This window comes from Selaginella moellendorffii, unplaced genomic scaffold (genome assembly GCF_000143415.4).
Source record: "Selaginella moellendorffii unplaced genomic scaffold, v1.0 SELMOscaffold_50, whole genome shotgun sequence".
Classification (NCBI taxonomy): domain Eukaryota; kingdom Viridiplantae; phylum Streptophyta; class Lycopodiopsida; order Selaginellales; family Selaginellaceae; genus Selaginella; species Selaginella moellendorffii.
Window position 1 is genome coordinate 1096791 of NW_003314311.1, and position 18009 is coordinate 1114799.

Here is an 18009-nt window from a genome sequence, read left to right on the forward strand (position 1 = left end):
GACAAAGTTTGTGAACGGTTTGTAGAGTTTTCATATCTTTGTTACAGTTCGTAAAGAATTGTTTCCTGCATTTTAGACAGCGGTGATGTTAGATGCTTTGAGCTCGTCGTGGCTGGCGGAATGGAAAAGCATGGCGAATCCACGCCAGAATCCTTCACAGAAGCTCCTGGAGGATTTGACTATGAAGGACAGCATGTTTTGTGATGGGCCTTCACAAACAACACGATGGGAGCTTATGCCGAATCTTGCGCTCGGGAAATGGGAATCTCAAAGGAAGAACAGATCTCTGTAGTCAGTATCATTGAAGAGTGTTCCCGGGTATTTTGCTTTTCAATTCATTGATGTGTTTCAAGTGAACGCTTTTTTCTGTTTGTTTAATGCCAGTTTGATCCGGATAAAATGCCGGTCTTGAAAACCGGTAACTGATGGCCAACTCGTCCAAGATAAGCGATGGAGCCGCGACGCTTCCGCTGGCGTCGAGAGTTTGCGGAAAAGAATAAGCTGCCGGTGATTGCTCGCCTCCAGGGCTTTGCGAGACGCAGCTCAGGTAAGAAGCTGGTATCGAATTGCTGTTTTCAGTGCTGATGGAGTCTCTGCTTTTCTCTTTTCCGTCTGCCTCCAGAACGAGCCCAGCCGTGGCAATTCTCGAGCTCTAGGGCATGCACGTCGGAAGATCAGCGATGTTGACGTGTTTGAGAGTTTCTTGTACCATCCCCTTGTTTTAATACGAGTTGTTTTGTTGCATTGTGGCTCTAGCAAATCTCAAGCTGCTTGGGATATCCAGCGACTTTGCGGCGGTGCCGTTGCATTGAGTTGGTGCGTTCGCTCATAAACAATCTGAGGAACAGGGACAAACAAGGACCCAAGATGTGGCAGACAAGCAGCAAAGTGCATCAACAAACAGCCAAAAGTCATGAAAGAAAAGTTGGATCATATGCTTGTTTAATATCTTGAAATTATAAGCTGATAAAAATAAACTTATTTTGGAAATGTGGTAGCAAAAGAAGAGATAGAGATTCAACTGAAAAAACAGCCAACTGTTCATCTGGACACACGTTTTGACCAGGTACAATCCCGTTTGGATGACCAGGTACAGTTCCGTTTGCTACCAACCCACTAAAAAGTCCATTTGTGTGTTGATTTTCTTCTGACACCGGACTGGCAGGCAGGCGGCAACCTGCGCTGGCTTGAAAGTTGCCTGCGTTAAACACGTCGTCCTTCTCTTGCTTTGAATGGAAGAATGTGGAGAAAAAGTGGCCAACAAATGTAGATAAAATCACACACAGATATCTAGGTAGGAAAGAAAAAGAAGGATTGATAGATCTAGGCAGGCTGGAAGAAGCTCTAGAGCCCTAGAGAAGAGAATAGATAGACAATGGGGTCTGATGCGAGGCCTGGCGGCTTCGATTGCTTGGAAGAGCTAGTGCGGCACAAGGGATGCGTTGTCAAGGATGGCGGATTTGCAACGCAGCTGGAGAAGCACGGCGCTCTCCTCAACGATCCGTTGTGGAGCGCGCTCTGCCTCATCACCAATCCGGGCCTCATCGCTAAGGTTTTTTTCGTTCTTGCGGTTTTTGTTTGAATGGATGGGTGGAAAGATCTTTGCTTTGCTTTGGCTGGAGTTTTGGGAGTGATTGTCTTCTTTTGGATTGGATAGGTGCATTGGGAGTACTTGGAATCGGGAGCGGAAGTTCTTGTCACATCCTCGTATCAGGTAAATCTCAAGTTTCCCTTCTAATCTCTTTCCTACGGCATTTTCTCTTATCTTGAGTTTATACGAGCCTGTTTCTTGTTTGATTCGTTCAGAGCTTACTTTGTTTTCTATCGATTTCTAAAAGTTCGATTCTGTTTTTTTCTTGACGAAGTAGTTCCTTGTTTTTGTCCACGGCTTTAGATGATTGAGTTATTGTTTGACTTTCTAGTGTTAAGTTAGCTTGCTCCAAAGCTTCAACTCCGTGATGCATGCCAAGTATTTTGGTTAAAGTGATAGCGTTGGTGTTGTTTCGTCCAGGCCACACTTCAAGGATTTCAGTCTCGTGGGATCAGTCTGGAAGAAAGCGAAGCTCTTCTCCGCAAAAGCGTGACGCTGGCTTGCGAAGCTCGGGATCGGTTCTGGAGGACAAAGAGAGCTCAAAAAGCTGAGAGATTTAATCGTCCTCTAGTCGCAGCTTCGATTGGAAGCTATGGAGCGTTTCTAGCAGATGGTTCCGAGTATAGGTACTCTAAAAGTTCTTCCACCTCTTTTTTTTCGGAAGCATTAAACTTGTTCTTTGTTTCAGCGGTGACTATGGTCCAGGAATGACTCTAAAAAAGCTCAAAGATTTCCATCGACGAAGGCTTCAAATTCTTAGCAGCTGCGGCCCAGACTTACTTGCCATCGAAACAATTCCCAGCAAACTCGAAGCTCAGGTTTGATAATTTATGAATAAAAAACTGCTAAGGAAAAAACACGGTTTTTTTTTGCTCAGGCTTTTATCGAGTTGCTCGGAGAGGAGGATATTGACGTACCAGCATGGATAGCATTTAGCTCCAAAGACGGGAAAAATGTGGTGTCTGGAGACAACTTCTCGGAATCCATAGCCATGCTCGATAAGTGTGACAAAGTTGTGGCTGTGGGAATCAACTGCTGTCCTCCACATTTTGTGGAAGGACTTATTCACGAAGCTCGCAAGGTACCTTAAAATCTTTGACTTGATTTCATGCCTGAAACTTTTACCAGGCTACCTCAAAAACAATCGTGGTTTATCCTAACAGTGGAGAGCAATATGACCCGAAGACCAAACTTTGGAAGGTACAAGAAAGAGTTTCTATAGTTTCCTAGTATTTGCTTCTTTTTTCCTATTTCAGCATGAAGAGAATTGTGAAAAGGATTTTATGGCGTTTGTCAAAAACTGGAAGCGAGCTGGGGCTAATGTGATTGGTGGCTGCTGCCGAACGACTCCAGACACAGTGAGAGGTATTTGCTCGGCAATTTTTTGAAACATAAACCCAGCCAGCTCTCAATTTTGTATAACTCATAAAAAATATGTTCACTCAAACGCAAATCTCAGAGGCTCTAGATAAGAGCGGGGTGCAAAGGTTGCCCCATTTAGTCTATTCTTGAAGAAAAAGAAGAGTTGCTCAAGGCTGCTCGGAGGCAAGAAAATCAAGGTGAAGCGGCAGCAGAAGACGAAGAAGACCGTGGCGGAAGTTCAACAAGAGCCGCATGGATCCAGGTGCTGCAATAGAAAGGGCTATCGTGGAGTGAAGGTAAGGTGGACGCTCTCTTGCTGCTGGCCATGGCCTCAGGGATGCTGTGAAGATGACGATTGCAAAGTGAGGAGAAGCAGACAGGGTATGCCAAGGCATGGCATTAATAACAGCTATATTAATCCTTCCTTTGAGATTAGGCAAAGTGCCTATAATTTCTAAACTTTCTTAAATGCAAACATGTTTATAGTAAACACTGCGATGTGATATGTGAAATTGCATTTACTTTGAGTAATAAATCCGCTTTTTATTTGAGTAATAAATACGCTTTTTATTAGCTCGGCTCATGGATTCAAAAACACCTCTCCCTTTTCTGCCGAGCATCCTCCTCATGGATCCATCTCTTCTGACAAGAAAAGCAACCACATTACATGGTATGCCACCAAAAAAGGAAAAACGAAAGATATCTTGCCTCAATTGACAGTTCCTCTGGAGCTTCCTTCTTAGCTTGCAATAGCAGCTGTGAGGGCCACTGGTTGTGGCTTCCAGGGCATGGCTATTCATAGTCGTGGCTGCTGCACTAGTCCTAGCCATGGCTCGGCCATGGCTCGGCCATGGCCATGGCTTCCCCTGCTGGTTGTGCTTCATTGGAAAGGAAAGCCCTTGAGCCAGTGCTGGTACTTGGGTCGCCATAATCCCTCCCTATCCTTTGGAATCCTTGGCAGCACCATAGCTGTGAGGCACCATAGACCCTAAATGGGGGAAGAGGTGCCATTTCAGCTTTCCATCAAAAGCTTAAATGAAACCCTAAATGAAATGAACAAAGAAATGGTTTTATATCAACAACTAATATAATTGAACATGTTAAAAATTGAAATAAATTCAAGTGTACAACTACGATACCATATATTATTATTAGTATAATGAGATTTTGGTAACTATTGAATTAGTTTTAATTCATTTATATATATAAACTAAGTTTTTCAAGCTAATTAAATATGCATATTTTTCAATATAGTCAAATTAGTAGAGGTGAGGAGCAATTTTCATTGTCCATAAAAAGTGCTTAAATTATTTAGATTTAATTTAATATCTAGATCTCTTTTATTCTTGTAGCTTTTCCACTTTTTCTATTTTATCTTTCTCATTATTTTCATTCATTTTCATAATAAAGTAATATACTTCTCTTTTGCAATAGCCTTTTTCTCCTTTGATTTTGGAGTAACAATTGGTATAGTTGTTTGATGTTATGTGGCTACAACTAAATAATCAAACTTAGTTGATGAGAGTGTTATGGTTTCTACTTTTGCTAGAGTAAGGCTTTATCTACCTATACTCATGTTCTCACCCTTGCCTACAAAAAAGTGATAAACAAACAAAAACAAGAATGTAGAAGGAGAAAAGAGAAGAAGAATGTAAATGATTAAATTTTTCATTTTATTTTAGCCACTTAACTACACTTTTGACCATTTGGAAGAGTTTCACTCACAACCTCTATAAGTTTTATTCAGAACTTAAAGACAAAGAAGAGAATAAAAGAATAGAAGATAACTTAGCTTTAAACCCTAAAGGCGTAAGTAAGGATAAATATATGTCACTTTCTCAACTTTATTTTTCACAAATAGTCATAAGTGGGAGAAAAGATAGTTAATTCAATACAAATGTATACAATAGTGAATGGGGGTTATTTTCCAACACATCTAAATGCTACTTATATACACATGATTTTATAATTGTTCCTAATTGCTTCTCGTTTGTCTAAAACAAAGCATTGCTTATGTTAGGTTTTTCTTTTTTGGATGCCTCAGCTTAGGCATAACTCTATTTTGCTTAATCTTCCTTCTTTTGCTTTACTTGGGAAGATATATAAAACAAAATATTTACCTCTTTATCACTCCCCCACAACAAAGTTATTACTTGTCCTCAAGCAGTTAGATTCTCCAAATTTTGCTCTAAGTTGTTAAACTTGGTCTTCATAGTGACAAGCTTGATGCTTTGGCGTAGATCGTCAAGTTCTTGATGCATGATCTGATTCTTTTGGTCGAGCATGGCAATATGGGTCCTGATAGCTAATGCACTTTGCATCGATGGATGTAGAAGTCGAGATTGCATTCTTGAGCTCATGGATTATGTGGCACTGATGATTCTATTCACCCATGACTCTATCCATTTTCTTGGTGATTGTTTTGAGGTAGCTTAAGACTTATGGTACTTTGTAGTTTCTTCATCTTCTACCACTTGCCTCAACTTGTCAACTAGCTACTTGCCTCCCTTAATGTGTTGAGTCAACTCCTCCATGAAGTTTCAGATTGCTAGCTCGCTAGGCTGACTCACGGACTTGTGAGCGAAGGCATAGCTAGCCTTGACTTTATGTTGCTACAATGTTTATTGCTGTTGTGGCTGCCTCATCTCACTAGACTTGTCGGCTAAAGGTGTGTCACTATCAAATGCATAAGTGGTCTAGAGAAAACTTAACCCATACTCCTCTAATTCACCTAGACCCTCTTTTGTAACCTCATCCCATTAAGTTTCTTGGCCGTAATATTCTTAGCCTAAACGCACCTCATTGGCTGTATCTACGGCCAATGATTTTGCAACATCTGTAGACACATCATGTATTGGACCTTGTGGCCTAAATTTTGGAATTGTTTCCACAACTTTGGCATCCATTGTTTGCTTAATGTTATTTATTTATGTACTTGTCACTTTTCTGATGCTTAGGGAGATTTGTATAGGCATCAGTGTTGTCTTTGTAGACATTGTTCCTGATCCAGGTGTGGCGTTTTATCACCATACTTGCCACCTCCAGCTTTTTTGCGGCATAATCGGCCACTGGATTTCTGCAGAATGAACCCTAGAGGTCTCGTAGCTTGGATTTTTAGATCTAGACAGAGTTTCTTTTTAAGGGGAGAATTTTCCTCCCTTGAATCTATATTCTCCTCCACTTTCACATCCCTTGCTATCTCCCTTGGAGGAGGTACTGGAGGTGGTGGCTCAATGGCAAAGTGAGGCATGGGATTCATTTGAGCGGTGTAATGCTTATAGATGCACCACAAAAATATAAAGATTCTCATCTTCATTTGCCTTCCCTTGCCTACTTATAAGGTAACATTTTTCATTTTAGCTAGTAATCCGTTGTAGGTAAAATGAGTTATGATTATTTGCCATCCAATCACGTTAGCTTCCAACATGTAGGCTATCTTGATGCTAGCATTTTGCGCAATCATCCTCTTGTTGATGATGGCCTATAACACTTTAAACCTAACATGATAGTCAGGTTTCAAGTAGGTGAAGTTGCTTCCTTGTCTAGATGTGTAGTTTTGGGAGGACATATTATTTGGGCATGCAATCCTTCTTGCTTATCGTGATTATTTCACCCTTGTTGTCTAAATGAAAAATCCGAGTAAACTGAGTGAGTCCAAAGGGATGAACTCGCCCACAAAAAAGAAAAATATGCTCCTTTGAGTACCACTTCTATATAAGCTTGATCCCTTGCATAAGTGAGTAACCCAAAGGCATTAAGCAAAAATTTATCTTAGGGAGAAGCATAAGTTGCCTAGATAGCTTTACTTGGTTATAATTCGGCTCCTCGTTGCCGAATGAGATTTCCTCCATATATTTATCTTGTCTAGGCATTTTTGCCATCCATGGAGATTTGTAGGTGAACCATTTGGCATTAAACAACTAGGAGACAGTGTAGTTTGCCAATCGTGGTGCTTTTGCATTAACGATGCAAGAGTGGAGTTGATGGCTTGTGGCGGTGGCATGAGGACAAATTCATTTTGCCCAATTAAAAATGCACTTAACTTAGTAGGTGGTGACAATGGCATTTGCTCTTGCGTGGCCATAGACAACATTTAAGCTGCCATACATTGTTTTGGAACTATAGAGTGTCGGTGCATCTTGGCAAAGGTATAGGCATAAAGTTGGTGAGAGGGAAAGAGCGAGAGAGAAAAAAAAATTCCTTAGTTACCTCCAAGTTACTTAAGTTGCTCTATCTTACTATGTTAGCCTTAAGCTTTATTTTCTTGCCTTTGTTTGCTTTTGTATGCAAATGTATTGTGGAATTTTTTTTTCTTTATTAGCTTAGTAATTTCTACTTATTAATCCTCATGGTTTGTTGGTAGAGTTTATAAAATATAGCAAGAAAAATATAGATATTACTCTTAGAGTATCCGCCCCTTCTTTTGTTTTCTTTTACGTTTTGTATTGCCTAGAGAAAATTTGTATAGACCATACTAGCAAGATTTTGAGGGAAAACTTGCTCTAGAGAAAGAAATATATGTCCAATGTATCCTTTGATTTTTTTTTTTTTTGGAACTTCTTCATAAAACAAAGCACTCAGGGTTTTTCTAGCATGAAGACGAGTCTTTTCTAAGGGATATATATTTTCCCTCTATTCTAAATGAACAGATCTTTATCTGAGCTTATCAGGAAAGATTATTCCTATCCAATTCCACTGATCTAACTCTATAAGGAGATAGAAAAACTTGGAAATAAGATCTTAAATGATTTTAATATCCCCTTCATCCATTTCTGAAAATTAATTTTACAAATCCTATAATTGAAGAACTAATCTACCTTCCTATGGTTTTACAAAATTTGATGTCACTTTGTAAAATTTTTCTAGACCCCTATACTTCATTCAATTGGGTACCCTATTTGTGCATTTAAATAGCTCATCATAATGAATCTCTGTGAGGGTTTCATCCGCATGTTTATCCAAAGATATAGATAATATTTATACTTATATCTTCGTGATACTTCCTTAAATGGTTTAAATTTATTATTGCAATATTATCTCCATTTAAGGTGTGCACTTCAGCCGTTCCTAAAGCTGGTATCTTAGACTAAATAAATGAACCATTTTATTTTCTCTCGAATTTATTTCTAAGAGCATTTATTTTGCCTTGATACTAAAGGATTTTATCTCTTGGTTTAAGCTCACAAGAGATTTTCAAATTCTGGTTTTTTGAATTGCATGCAAAGTTTAGACTGCTCTAAGCTAAAGCTCATATAAATTTTCTATTTTGGCAAGTCTTTGTTTAAGAGTTTATTTTTTGTCTAAGCCATTTTTTACACAAAGAGGAAATTATAAATTCCATAGTTGTTAAAGCTTTCTAACCATATGTGAGACGAAATAGTGTTATATTTGTAGATACTTTATATGCAATCCTATAAGTTTATAAAGCATTTAGGATTTTCTTATCTCAATCTTTTTTATTGTCCTTTACAATCTTTTTTAAGATACTTTTAAGCACTTTGTTAGTAGATTTAGCCCAATCATTCCCTTGTGGGTAATATGGTGTGAACTTTTTGTGCTTAAAGATAAATTTTTGTATAAAAATTTATTGTTTCATTGATGAAATGGTTGTCTTTATCTGTGATGATTTCGTTAGGCAAACCAAATCTTACAATAATGTTTTATAAAGGAATTTGACAATGTTAGTAGCTGATGCTTGTTTCATACACATAGTTTCTACCCATTTAGTCATATAATCAGTGGTAATTAAAATGTATTTGTTCTTTTTACTATTTGTGACTATAAGACCTACAAAATCCAATTCTCATTTATGAAATGCTTTATATGGATAAGTAGGATTTAATTCATGAATTTTCTTTTTAAGCGGTAATTTATACATTTAACAAATATCATAATTTTCACAAAAAAATGTTCTATATTTTCATAGTGTAGGCCACTATAGCCTAATCATTCCTTTGTGGGCAATATAGTGTGACATAATTTCTATCAGGACAGTGGAGGGTAATTAATCCTCAATCTCTCCACCTAAATGCATAAAAAGTCTTTCCCTTTTTGCTTGTGCGTAGTGTGATTAAGATTAATTAAATGTAAAAATTTTGGCATATGATAAGAGTAGTTTGTTTGCTTCATAGTGGGTCTTACCTTCTAATTTATATCCAACCTTGCCCTTATAACTATGGAATTAGAAAAAGTGGCTTATTGCTTTTAGCAAATTATAGGCAAACTGGATCAACACTAAAGATTAATTTAAACGAGGTATAGAAATCATTCCATGAAATTGCCTTATGGAATTAATACAAGAGTCAAATTATTTAGCATATGATAGTCTATTCTATATCAATTTACTTATGGAATGACATTAGATAGTTTTTTAAACATGTAATAACTAATTCATGGAAGATTTTACTTCAAATCTAGACAAAACTTGTTTTTCAAGGTAAATTTATCTTTAGCCATAAGTGGTAATGGTCAATACAAATCTTTGTTCAAGCTTGTATAACAAATTCTTGAGCTTTGCATAATCTCAAAATTTTTGGGAGTGTCTGAGGTTATTTCACCTTTTTAGACAAAATCCTTTTTATAATTAATTCACCTAGATGTATTATGGGTAAAGCGGTTTGAACAGTTCAAACAATTAGAGTGGTTCGTAATAATTATTTTTGAATTTTTGATTTGTGAGTTTTGTTCGAGTCTCATAAGCTTTTACAATATGTATAGTAAACTCAGAACAAGTCTACATTTAAATTGTGTTTAAATAGTAGTCCAAGCTAAAGGACTTTAGATCAGCATAATATACTTTATAGCACAATGTTTTAATCATAAATTTGCCTCTATCAAAGCTTTGTAAGATTTAGATGAATAATTCCTCAATTTATTCTTCGCTAATATTGGTTATAACTTTTTTTAAGCTGGAGTCAAATACAAGAGTTATAAATATCCAATTTTCCTGCTTGTGTATGTCTTGTGACATGCTATTAAAAAATGTGTCATCTAAAAACCCAAGTAAGAACTTGCTCAAAAGGAAAAAAATTTAGAGTAATTGATTATGTTTTCCACAGCAAATAAACTCCATTCCTTCTTCTTTAAGATTTTTTTCAAGAAATTACTGGCAAAACAATTTAAATTTGAGTTTCTTGGCAATATATACCATACTCCAATTTTAAACTTGTCCCATGTTCTATGAATTTAATGATGGATGAGAAACTATCTTTTTTGTATTGTCTAGAAATGTGGATTATGAAGAGAATATAGTTTTTTCTATTGATGAAAACTTAAAATATAATCTATTACAATCTTCCTAAATTTAAATCTAGAAATACTTCTAGCAACATTGCTTTCTTGAGTATCATATCCTAAATCATAGTCTTTACCATCCCACTCATCCTAAAACCTGGCACCACTAATTATCATTATGTTATGCATAGTAACACAAGCTGTGATGTAATTAAACTATGTGTAAGGAGGGGCTAGGTTAGTGGTGAGATCCTTTATTGTTAGTTTGATGAAAACACCAAAACTAGTTGAAATATGTATAAAAAAGAAATGAGATAGAAAAAACTAAAAGTTTTAAATTGAAAAACTAATATTGCTTAGCTTTTATGTTTCAAAAGAAGTCCTAGGGGTAGTTGAGAGAGTGATTGTTACATAGATTACACAATACTTATATGTTTAAAATCACATAAAATATTTACTTGTGGAGTTTCTACAATGTCTAAATCCAAATTTTCCTTAAAAATGTTTTTTAGCTTGAATGCATTGAAACATTGAACTTACCATGGCATCCCCCACATTCTGCTTGGAGAAAAAAATGTGGATTCTGAATGTCCCAATAAGCAAAAATGTGGATTCTGAATGTCCCAATAAGGGTATTCCCGGGTGGACCCACACTGTGGGGTAATATGGCTATGAGGGGCATGACATGTACAATAGTTGGGACTCAATATAAAAAGAAGCCAAAACTTCTTCGTTTGCAAAGAGGAGTGGAGGGAAGTTTTACTGATCAAAATGCAGCGATCCAAATTCCAGGCTCCAGTCGTCTCTGCAGCATTACTGCTGGTGCTAGCACTGCTGCGGCGCTATGCATTTTGCCAGGGATCACCAACAATGTCATTGGAGCTCTCAACTTCTTTCTATGCTAACACTTGTCCCGATCTCCCTCAGATCGTGAGAAGTGTGATTCGCTCTGAATTTTCCAACGAAAGTCGATCTGCTGCGTCGATCCTCAAGCTCCACTTCCGAGATTGCTTCTCTCGAGTAAGTCAGAAATTAAAATAGCGTTACTCATTTATGGCTGCCAGGGCTGCGACGGATCGCTGCTCCTCCAGCGAGGAGATGGGCGCTCCGCCAAGGGACTCAAAATCATCAACAACGTCAAGCGCGCCGTGGAGACTTCATGCCCGGCAACAGTATCGTGCGCGGACATTCTTGCGCTGAGCGCCCGGGAATCCGTCATAGCCGTGAGTGAGAATCTCCATCGCGGCTTGAGTTGATCATTCTCTTTCGACTTTGCAGCTGGGCGGCCCTTCATGGACAGTAGAATTTGGCCGACGGGACAGTCCTGCGACCGTCGCCGCCGCAATGGAGGCCATTCCCAGCCCAAACCTCACTGCAACGCAGCTCATCCAGAGCTTCCAAAGGCGGGGTCTTTCCAAGCGTGATCTCGTAGCGCTTTCAGGAGGCCATTCCATCGGCCAGGCCCAGTGCTCTGCATTTAGCGCACGCCTCTTCAATGGAACCCCAGGAGATAGCATCGATCGGGCCTTCAAATCTCGACTCGAGAAGAATTGCCCTCCAACAGCCCCAGACAGATTGACCAATTTGGATCCATCCCCCACCACCTTCGACAACTTGTACTTTCGAGCTCTCCTGGCGAATCAGTCGCTCCTCTTTTCAGACCAGCAGCTCTTGGAGATTGATCTGGTGGGCTTTGTCAAGGAGTTTGCGGCCAACCAGCAGACATTCTTTACCGCCTTCGCCAATGGCATGATCAAAATGGGCAAGCTCTCGCCAATCACAGCAGGGCATGGTGAAATTCGATCCTCGTGCTAGTTTTTTTCCTATACATGTAAATCTATTCCTCACATAAAAATATACACCACAGCCTTGACTAGAGAAAGGAATGTTGGCATATCCCGTAGCATGATGATGGTGGTGGAAATTTTCTCGTCCTGCTAAATCACTCTGGTGAGAGATTCCATTCTTCCCAATCAAGATCCCCCTTAAGCTCGGCCAAGGTTCTAATCACTTGGCCAATGAGCCAAGATTTTCGCCGCGAGCCAGGGCACGTCATCGGAGCCGCATCGGCGAAATTTCAATTGCCACGGTTCGGAATCTTCAACTCTTAAACCCTAACGTTAATATATATAAACCTTAGGTTTTAGACGTATTGCCACGCAATGGCGAATATTCACTGACATATACTTGCTTGCTGTGGAGAAAATTTTGTGCTGCCTAGGGCTAGCTAGGCGCTGCGATCGGTAGGAGTGATGCGCTTGGGCGCTCGGTGTCGTCATGTTTGAGGCTCATGTGAGTGATCGATCGCTAGTTTGGGGATTGGAGAGATGGATTGCATTGGCGGACTGGATTGAGCTCGCGATTTTCTCCATTTCTTGTTTCTGCAGGTCTTGTATCTTCTTCGCAGATACCTGGGCAATATGTGCGGGGTCTCTCAGCGGAGGCGCTCCAGATCAGTGTGTGGAAAGGTGAGAGCTAGATTTTTTGCTCGGGGGGTGTTGAAATTTTGGTGTTTTTTGGACAGGCGATGTAGTGCTCAAGGACTTGCAGCTCAAGGCTGAAGCTCTGAATGCTCTGAGGCTTCCTCTCACTGTCAAAGCTGGATTCCTTGGGTCTGTCACGTTGAAGGCAAGGCATTGATCAAGAAAAGTGTACCTTTGATTCTTATGCTTTCGTTTTTCTTAGATTCCTTGGAACAAGCTTGGAAAAGATCCGGTGATTGTACTTCTCGACCGGGTTTTTGTTTTGGCGGAGCCTGTTGAAGATGAACAGCTTTTCAAGGTAAGATTTGGTTTTTAGCTTCAAGCGTTACGGAAACTTTCGTGAAATGCGGTTGCAGAACGAGAACATGGAAGCCTGGCTTGACGCTAAGCGGAGCCAGATTGAGGTTAGTACATACTTGCCTGTCAAGTTTATTCTCAAACGCTTTTTGTGTCTTAAGGAGCTGGAGATGGCATTGCTTGATGCGAAGGCAGGAAGATCCGGTGATGATGCGGTATGTGCCGCAAAATGCTGTTTGAGGTTTCGTGTTAAATTTTCTGTTTTTTGCAGTCGCCGGAAAGTAAGTCCTGGTTAGGCTCGCTCGTTGCGACGATCATTGGCAATCTTAAAGTCTCCGTGACTAATCTTCATATTCGTTACGAAGACACCCTCAGGTCGCGTTCATCTCTATCAAGCTAAATGCTGGTACTGATACTGGCTTCATTTTTCAGCAACCCCTCCCATCCATTTTGTTTTGGCGTTACTTTAGCCAAACTTGCCGCTGTGACCATTGACGAGAATGATGTAGAAACCTTCGTAACTAGTGGAGCTCTTGACAAGCTTCACAAGGTATTTTGATCAATTTCGTAACGTGTACTTCAGTTTCTTTTTTCCTGCTTGCTGTGCAGTCGCTCCAGCTGGATAGTTTTTCTATCTACCATGACTCGGATACTGGGCCGTGGACTCTGGAGAAACGGTGGGATGAGATGACATCCAAAGAATGGAGCGAGGTTTGTGTTTTCTTCAATGAAAACAGCATTTAAAATTATTATGGTTTCAGATGTTTGAACCGAGTATTAAAGGGAAAATACAACACAAGTACCTGCTTCATCCGGTTGCTGGCCTGATGAAGTATCACCAGTGTGGAAAGAGAGAGAAAAGGGATTCTAAAACACCTTTTCAGAAGGCTTCTCTCGTTTTGGATCAAGTGTCTATTGCTGTGTCTGAGGTTGGTTTCTCTAAATGCTACACTTGGGTTAACTTTCATTCTGTTTTAGGATCAATATCGGGATGGTATTCAACTGTTGGAGGGTGTTTCACGGTACAGGATACGAATGGAGTTCTCTCTCTTCAGACCTATGATACCCGTGTTGGTAGATGCTAAGGCATGGTGGCGCTATGCTGGTCGTGCGGTAACGCAGCAGCAGAGAAAGTCAAGGTTCGTTTTCATTAATAACCGAGTATGAGCAAATGTTTGCAGGTGTAACTTCTCTTGGGAACATCTGTCTCGAGCATCAGGGTTACGAAAGAAATATGTGGATCTTTATGTTAGCGGGCTCCAGCAGGGCAAGTTTGACAATTTTGAAATAAGGCAAATCGACCGGGAGCTAGACGTAGAAGCTATTCTACTTTGGAGGTCGGTAGTTTGTTTATGCTTTCTGTTAGTTGATGGAGAAGTGGTGGCTGCAGAATGCTTGCCCATGCAAAAGTTGAGACGGCAAAGTTAAAAGAGGCAGCCGCGGCACGCGAAAAGTCCAGGAAAAGCACCTGGTGGCCATTTGGCGGGTATTGTGGCATATGTTTTCATTTGTTTTACATTAATCGCTTGCTATGCAGGAGCGGCGCTGGTCCAAGGGCCTCAGTTGCCCAAGGCCCTGAAACGGAAGCGGCCCCAGCGCAACTTACAAAGGAAGAATGGAATAAGATTAACGAGCTTCTAAGCTATCAACCGGGGCAAGACTATCCGCTGCTTTCTACTCAAGAGCCACAGAACATGCTGCAAACAATGCTCGACGTGACCATAAAACAGAGCTTGGCGTGCATAAAAGACAGCACCGATTTGGTCATATTATGTGGGACTTTCTCCAATTTAAACGTTTCTCTCAAGCTGTTCCCGAAAACGTTCTTCTGCGACACTAAGTTGACGTACTATGGCCTTTCATCTCCAGAGGGGCCTCTCATTTCGGTAAGCTGAATGGAATTTGCATGTCTTAAGATGATAATATCTGTATGGTTTGACAGAGCGTGAGTAGAGAGGGAAAAGCGCAAGCGTTGGATTTGACGTTTGCGTATGTTCCTTTCGAAGAACATTTGGATTGGAAGCTGTCTGTCGCGATGTCATCATGCTATGTGACGGTAACGTTTTGTGTTGAAAGAGTTCATCCCAGCTTACATAATGCGTGCAGGTTTGTAGATCCAGTTTTGACAGGTCATGCACTTTATGAAATCTGGCCAAGCCATGAGCCCGACAGTGGCTTTGGAAACTGCTGTGACTTTGCAGGTATGAAGCTCCGTAGCAAAAATATATGTTACTCATTTCACAGTCCATGCATGCCAGACAAAGGCAGAAGAGGTAACAAGGCGTGCTCAAGAACAGATACTATCTCAACTAGAGAAACAGAGAAGGTATTCAAAAGTTTTTGCTACTCTTTTTGGCTTGACTTTTTCTTGCATGCAGGTTCTCTATAGATATTGATCTTGACGCTCCAAAAGTCTTAATTCCTGCACTCAAAGATGAAGGAATTGGAAAGAAAAGCCAATTGTTGGTAGACTTGGGACATTTTAATCTTCGAACACTGGTACGTGCATAAGATGCATATAAAACTTACAACATCCTTCTTCAGGGGAATGACGACGTTGAGTTCCTGAAACGAAGTCGCTACACTAAACTTTATGTATCTGGACGGGATATATCGGCTTTCTTTGTTGATGGTGATTTCGAATGGGCTCACTTTCCTGCGCTGGCCACAGATGCTGGTGACAATGCATATTCAATCTTTCCTGTACTTGACCGTTGTGGGATGTCGATTATGCTGCATATGGTGAAGCTAGTTACGACATAGTTTGTGGTTATTATGTTCCAGGCTCAATATGAAGATTTGAATTGGCCTTCAACATGCGTTGCAATTGAAGTTCCTCGCCTTGGTATCCATTTTTCTCCTGCAAGATACCTTAGGCTGCTCTATCTTCTGCACGCTCTGGAGTCGGCTGACCGTTCCAGCTCCCAGCCGAACGCTTTATCTTGGGAACCATCAGAGGCAGCTGGAGATGCACGAGTGCTTTTGTGGGGGGTAAATTGTTACTTTCCTCGTTCATCAGCATCTAAGCATCACTCATTCTGCAGGGAATTGGTAATATTACTGCAGAATGGCAGCCTTGTTGGATTGCATTGGCAGGGCCATACCTGTACGTTCTAGAGGCATAAGACTCAAAGAACAGCCCACATCAATGCATAAGCTCTCCTCAAAGGACAGGAGGAAAGCCTCCTCTACCCTGGAAATCCCAAGCTTTTTTGGAGAATATCACACTCTAGAGTCTCTACTGCAATGAAAGGCCCATGACATATTTGAAACTCTCGCTTAAGCATCTTGCATTGGAGATTTCCCTTGTGGCCAGAGATGAGTGCAGTGATGTTGTGAGGTTTATTTATGATGCACTTGCACTGGACACACTTCTTCCAGTAAAATCTGAACCACATGACGTACTCTAGTCTAGATTCACATGCTTCTTGTCGAAAAATGAACAAGGTTATGAGTAAGTGATTTGCTAGTCATTATTGATCAAAGTGATTTTGAAAAAATGCTTTGAATGTGGAGTAGTTAACTATGTTTGCCTCCAAAAGAGTTTTTTTCCATGTTACTTGGCCAATGAGTGATTGCAAAAAGTTGTAAAGCTTGTAATCATCCTTGCCAATGCTATTTGATGGACAATATTGTTCAAAGTGAGTGATATATGTTTTGGCAAAGATGTCACCATTGCTAAATAAGTATGGCAAGTTAATGCCTTGCTATAAAATATGGATGTGCATGGGGAGAACCATCAATGGTATACTCTTTCACTTAGTATCTATGGTAAACAATGTTTCTTTCTTGCTAGAAAGAGCATTTTGGTAATCTAGCTTGCATAGAAGGTGTGAAAACATCCCTATATCCTATGCATTATATGAAAGATTACTAGCTGCCATCTCTGGCTTAAACAAGTTTGAACTAGCATAAAGTGTCTAATATGTAGTAAATGCATTAAAGAATTTTAATTTGTGTGAGAATAAAATGTCCAAAATGGGATAGTTCCAAATAAATAAGCAAACTACTGTGGATTTCCCCTAACCAAGATTGTTGTCCTTTTGCAAATCTCAATTCCTCATAAAGAAAAGAGAAATTTAGCTATAAAATTGAAGAAAGATATGAAAGATATCATGAAAGAATATAGATATAGGATATCACCTAAAAACAATGGAATAAAAAACAAAGAAAACAAGCTATAACACTCAAAATGTCTCAAAGTGAATATAATTTGATAGAAATCTCTCAAACTCTGGCTACAAAATTTGATATAGACTCATTAAAAAAACTTATATTTAAACAAAGAGAATGAGATTAAAAAGATGGAGCTAAAACACCAAAATGCCTATAGAAAACTAATTTAAACATTAAATTTATAACTCATGTAATTATGGGATAAGATTTGGATATATTATTATTATGAATCTTTGGAACCTTGAGGATCCATTTAGACACTTTCCCCATCTCAACACACACATTTTGAGTCTTCAAGTGATAAATATGTTAAAGGCTATATTATCAAATAATTTCCCCTTTTTTAATTGGTTGGTGAAATTTTTTTTGCTACCTTGGAGTTAGAAAATATATGGTGCTTGCTTCACTTAGATTAGGATCAACTTATTGTAGTTAGTGATGAAGCACAAGTGAAAGATCATGAGAGGGAGACAAGTGGGAGATTATTTCAAGCTTAGATAGAAAGTTTGATGATTTACAAATGAAAAAAGTCTATATTAATGGGAATAATAGTATATAGATCCTTGAATTAAATTTATTTTTATTAAATAATTGCCTTTTCTCCAGTAGACTTAAATAAAATATGTTACATTTGGTTAGCATGTGTTGAAAGAAGGGGCACAACATTCATACATAGAAGAAAAAATATTTAAAAAAAGAGGGGCACATAGGAGAAATATAAAGTGGAAAAAAAATATTAAAAAAAAGAGATAAAAAGAGAGGAAGATGTTACCAAGAAGAGAGAAAAAATATTAAAAAAAGAGGAGGAAGACTTTTAAAGAGGATAAAAAATATTAAAAACGAAGGAGAGAGGAAAAGGCCTATGGC

The 18009-nt window shown here is 39.3% G+C and overlaps 2 protein-coding genes and 1 pseudogene across 2 annotated transcripts; all 3 read left to right on the forward strand.

Annotated features, from left to right (window-relative positions):
* Nucleotides 1-1251: 1251 nt before the first annotated feature.
* On the forward strand, nt 1252-3063 carry LOC9648274 (homocysteine S-methyltransferase 1). Its single transcript, XM_024686788.1, has 7 exons — nt 1252-1552; nt 1658-1714; nt 2012-2217; nt 2280-2409; nt 2469-2672; nt 2720-2791; nt 2848-3063. The coding sequence occupies exons 1-7, from the start codon at nt 1376-1378 to the stop codon at nt 2977-2979; spliced, it is 978 nt and encodes a 325-aa protein (XP_024542556.1). The 5' UTR covers nt 1252-1375; the 3' UTR covers nt 2980-3063.
* A 740-nt stretch (nt 3064-3803) lies between these two features.
* On the forward strand, nt 3804-12001 carry LOC9648275 (peroxidase P7). Its single transcript, XM_002981656.2, has 4 exons — nt 3804-3866; nt 10979-11206; nt 11251-11409; nt 11465-12001. The coding sequence occupies exons 1-4, from the start codon at nt 3804-3806 to the stop codon at nt 11999-12001; spliced, it is 987 nt and encodes a 328-aa protein (XP_002981702.2).
* A 368-nt stretch (nt 12002-12369) lies between these two features.
* The window catches only part of LOC9648276, a 10711-nt pseudogene continuing 5071 nt past the window's right edge, over nt 12370-18009 (forward strand).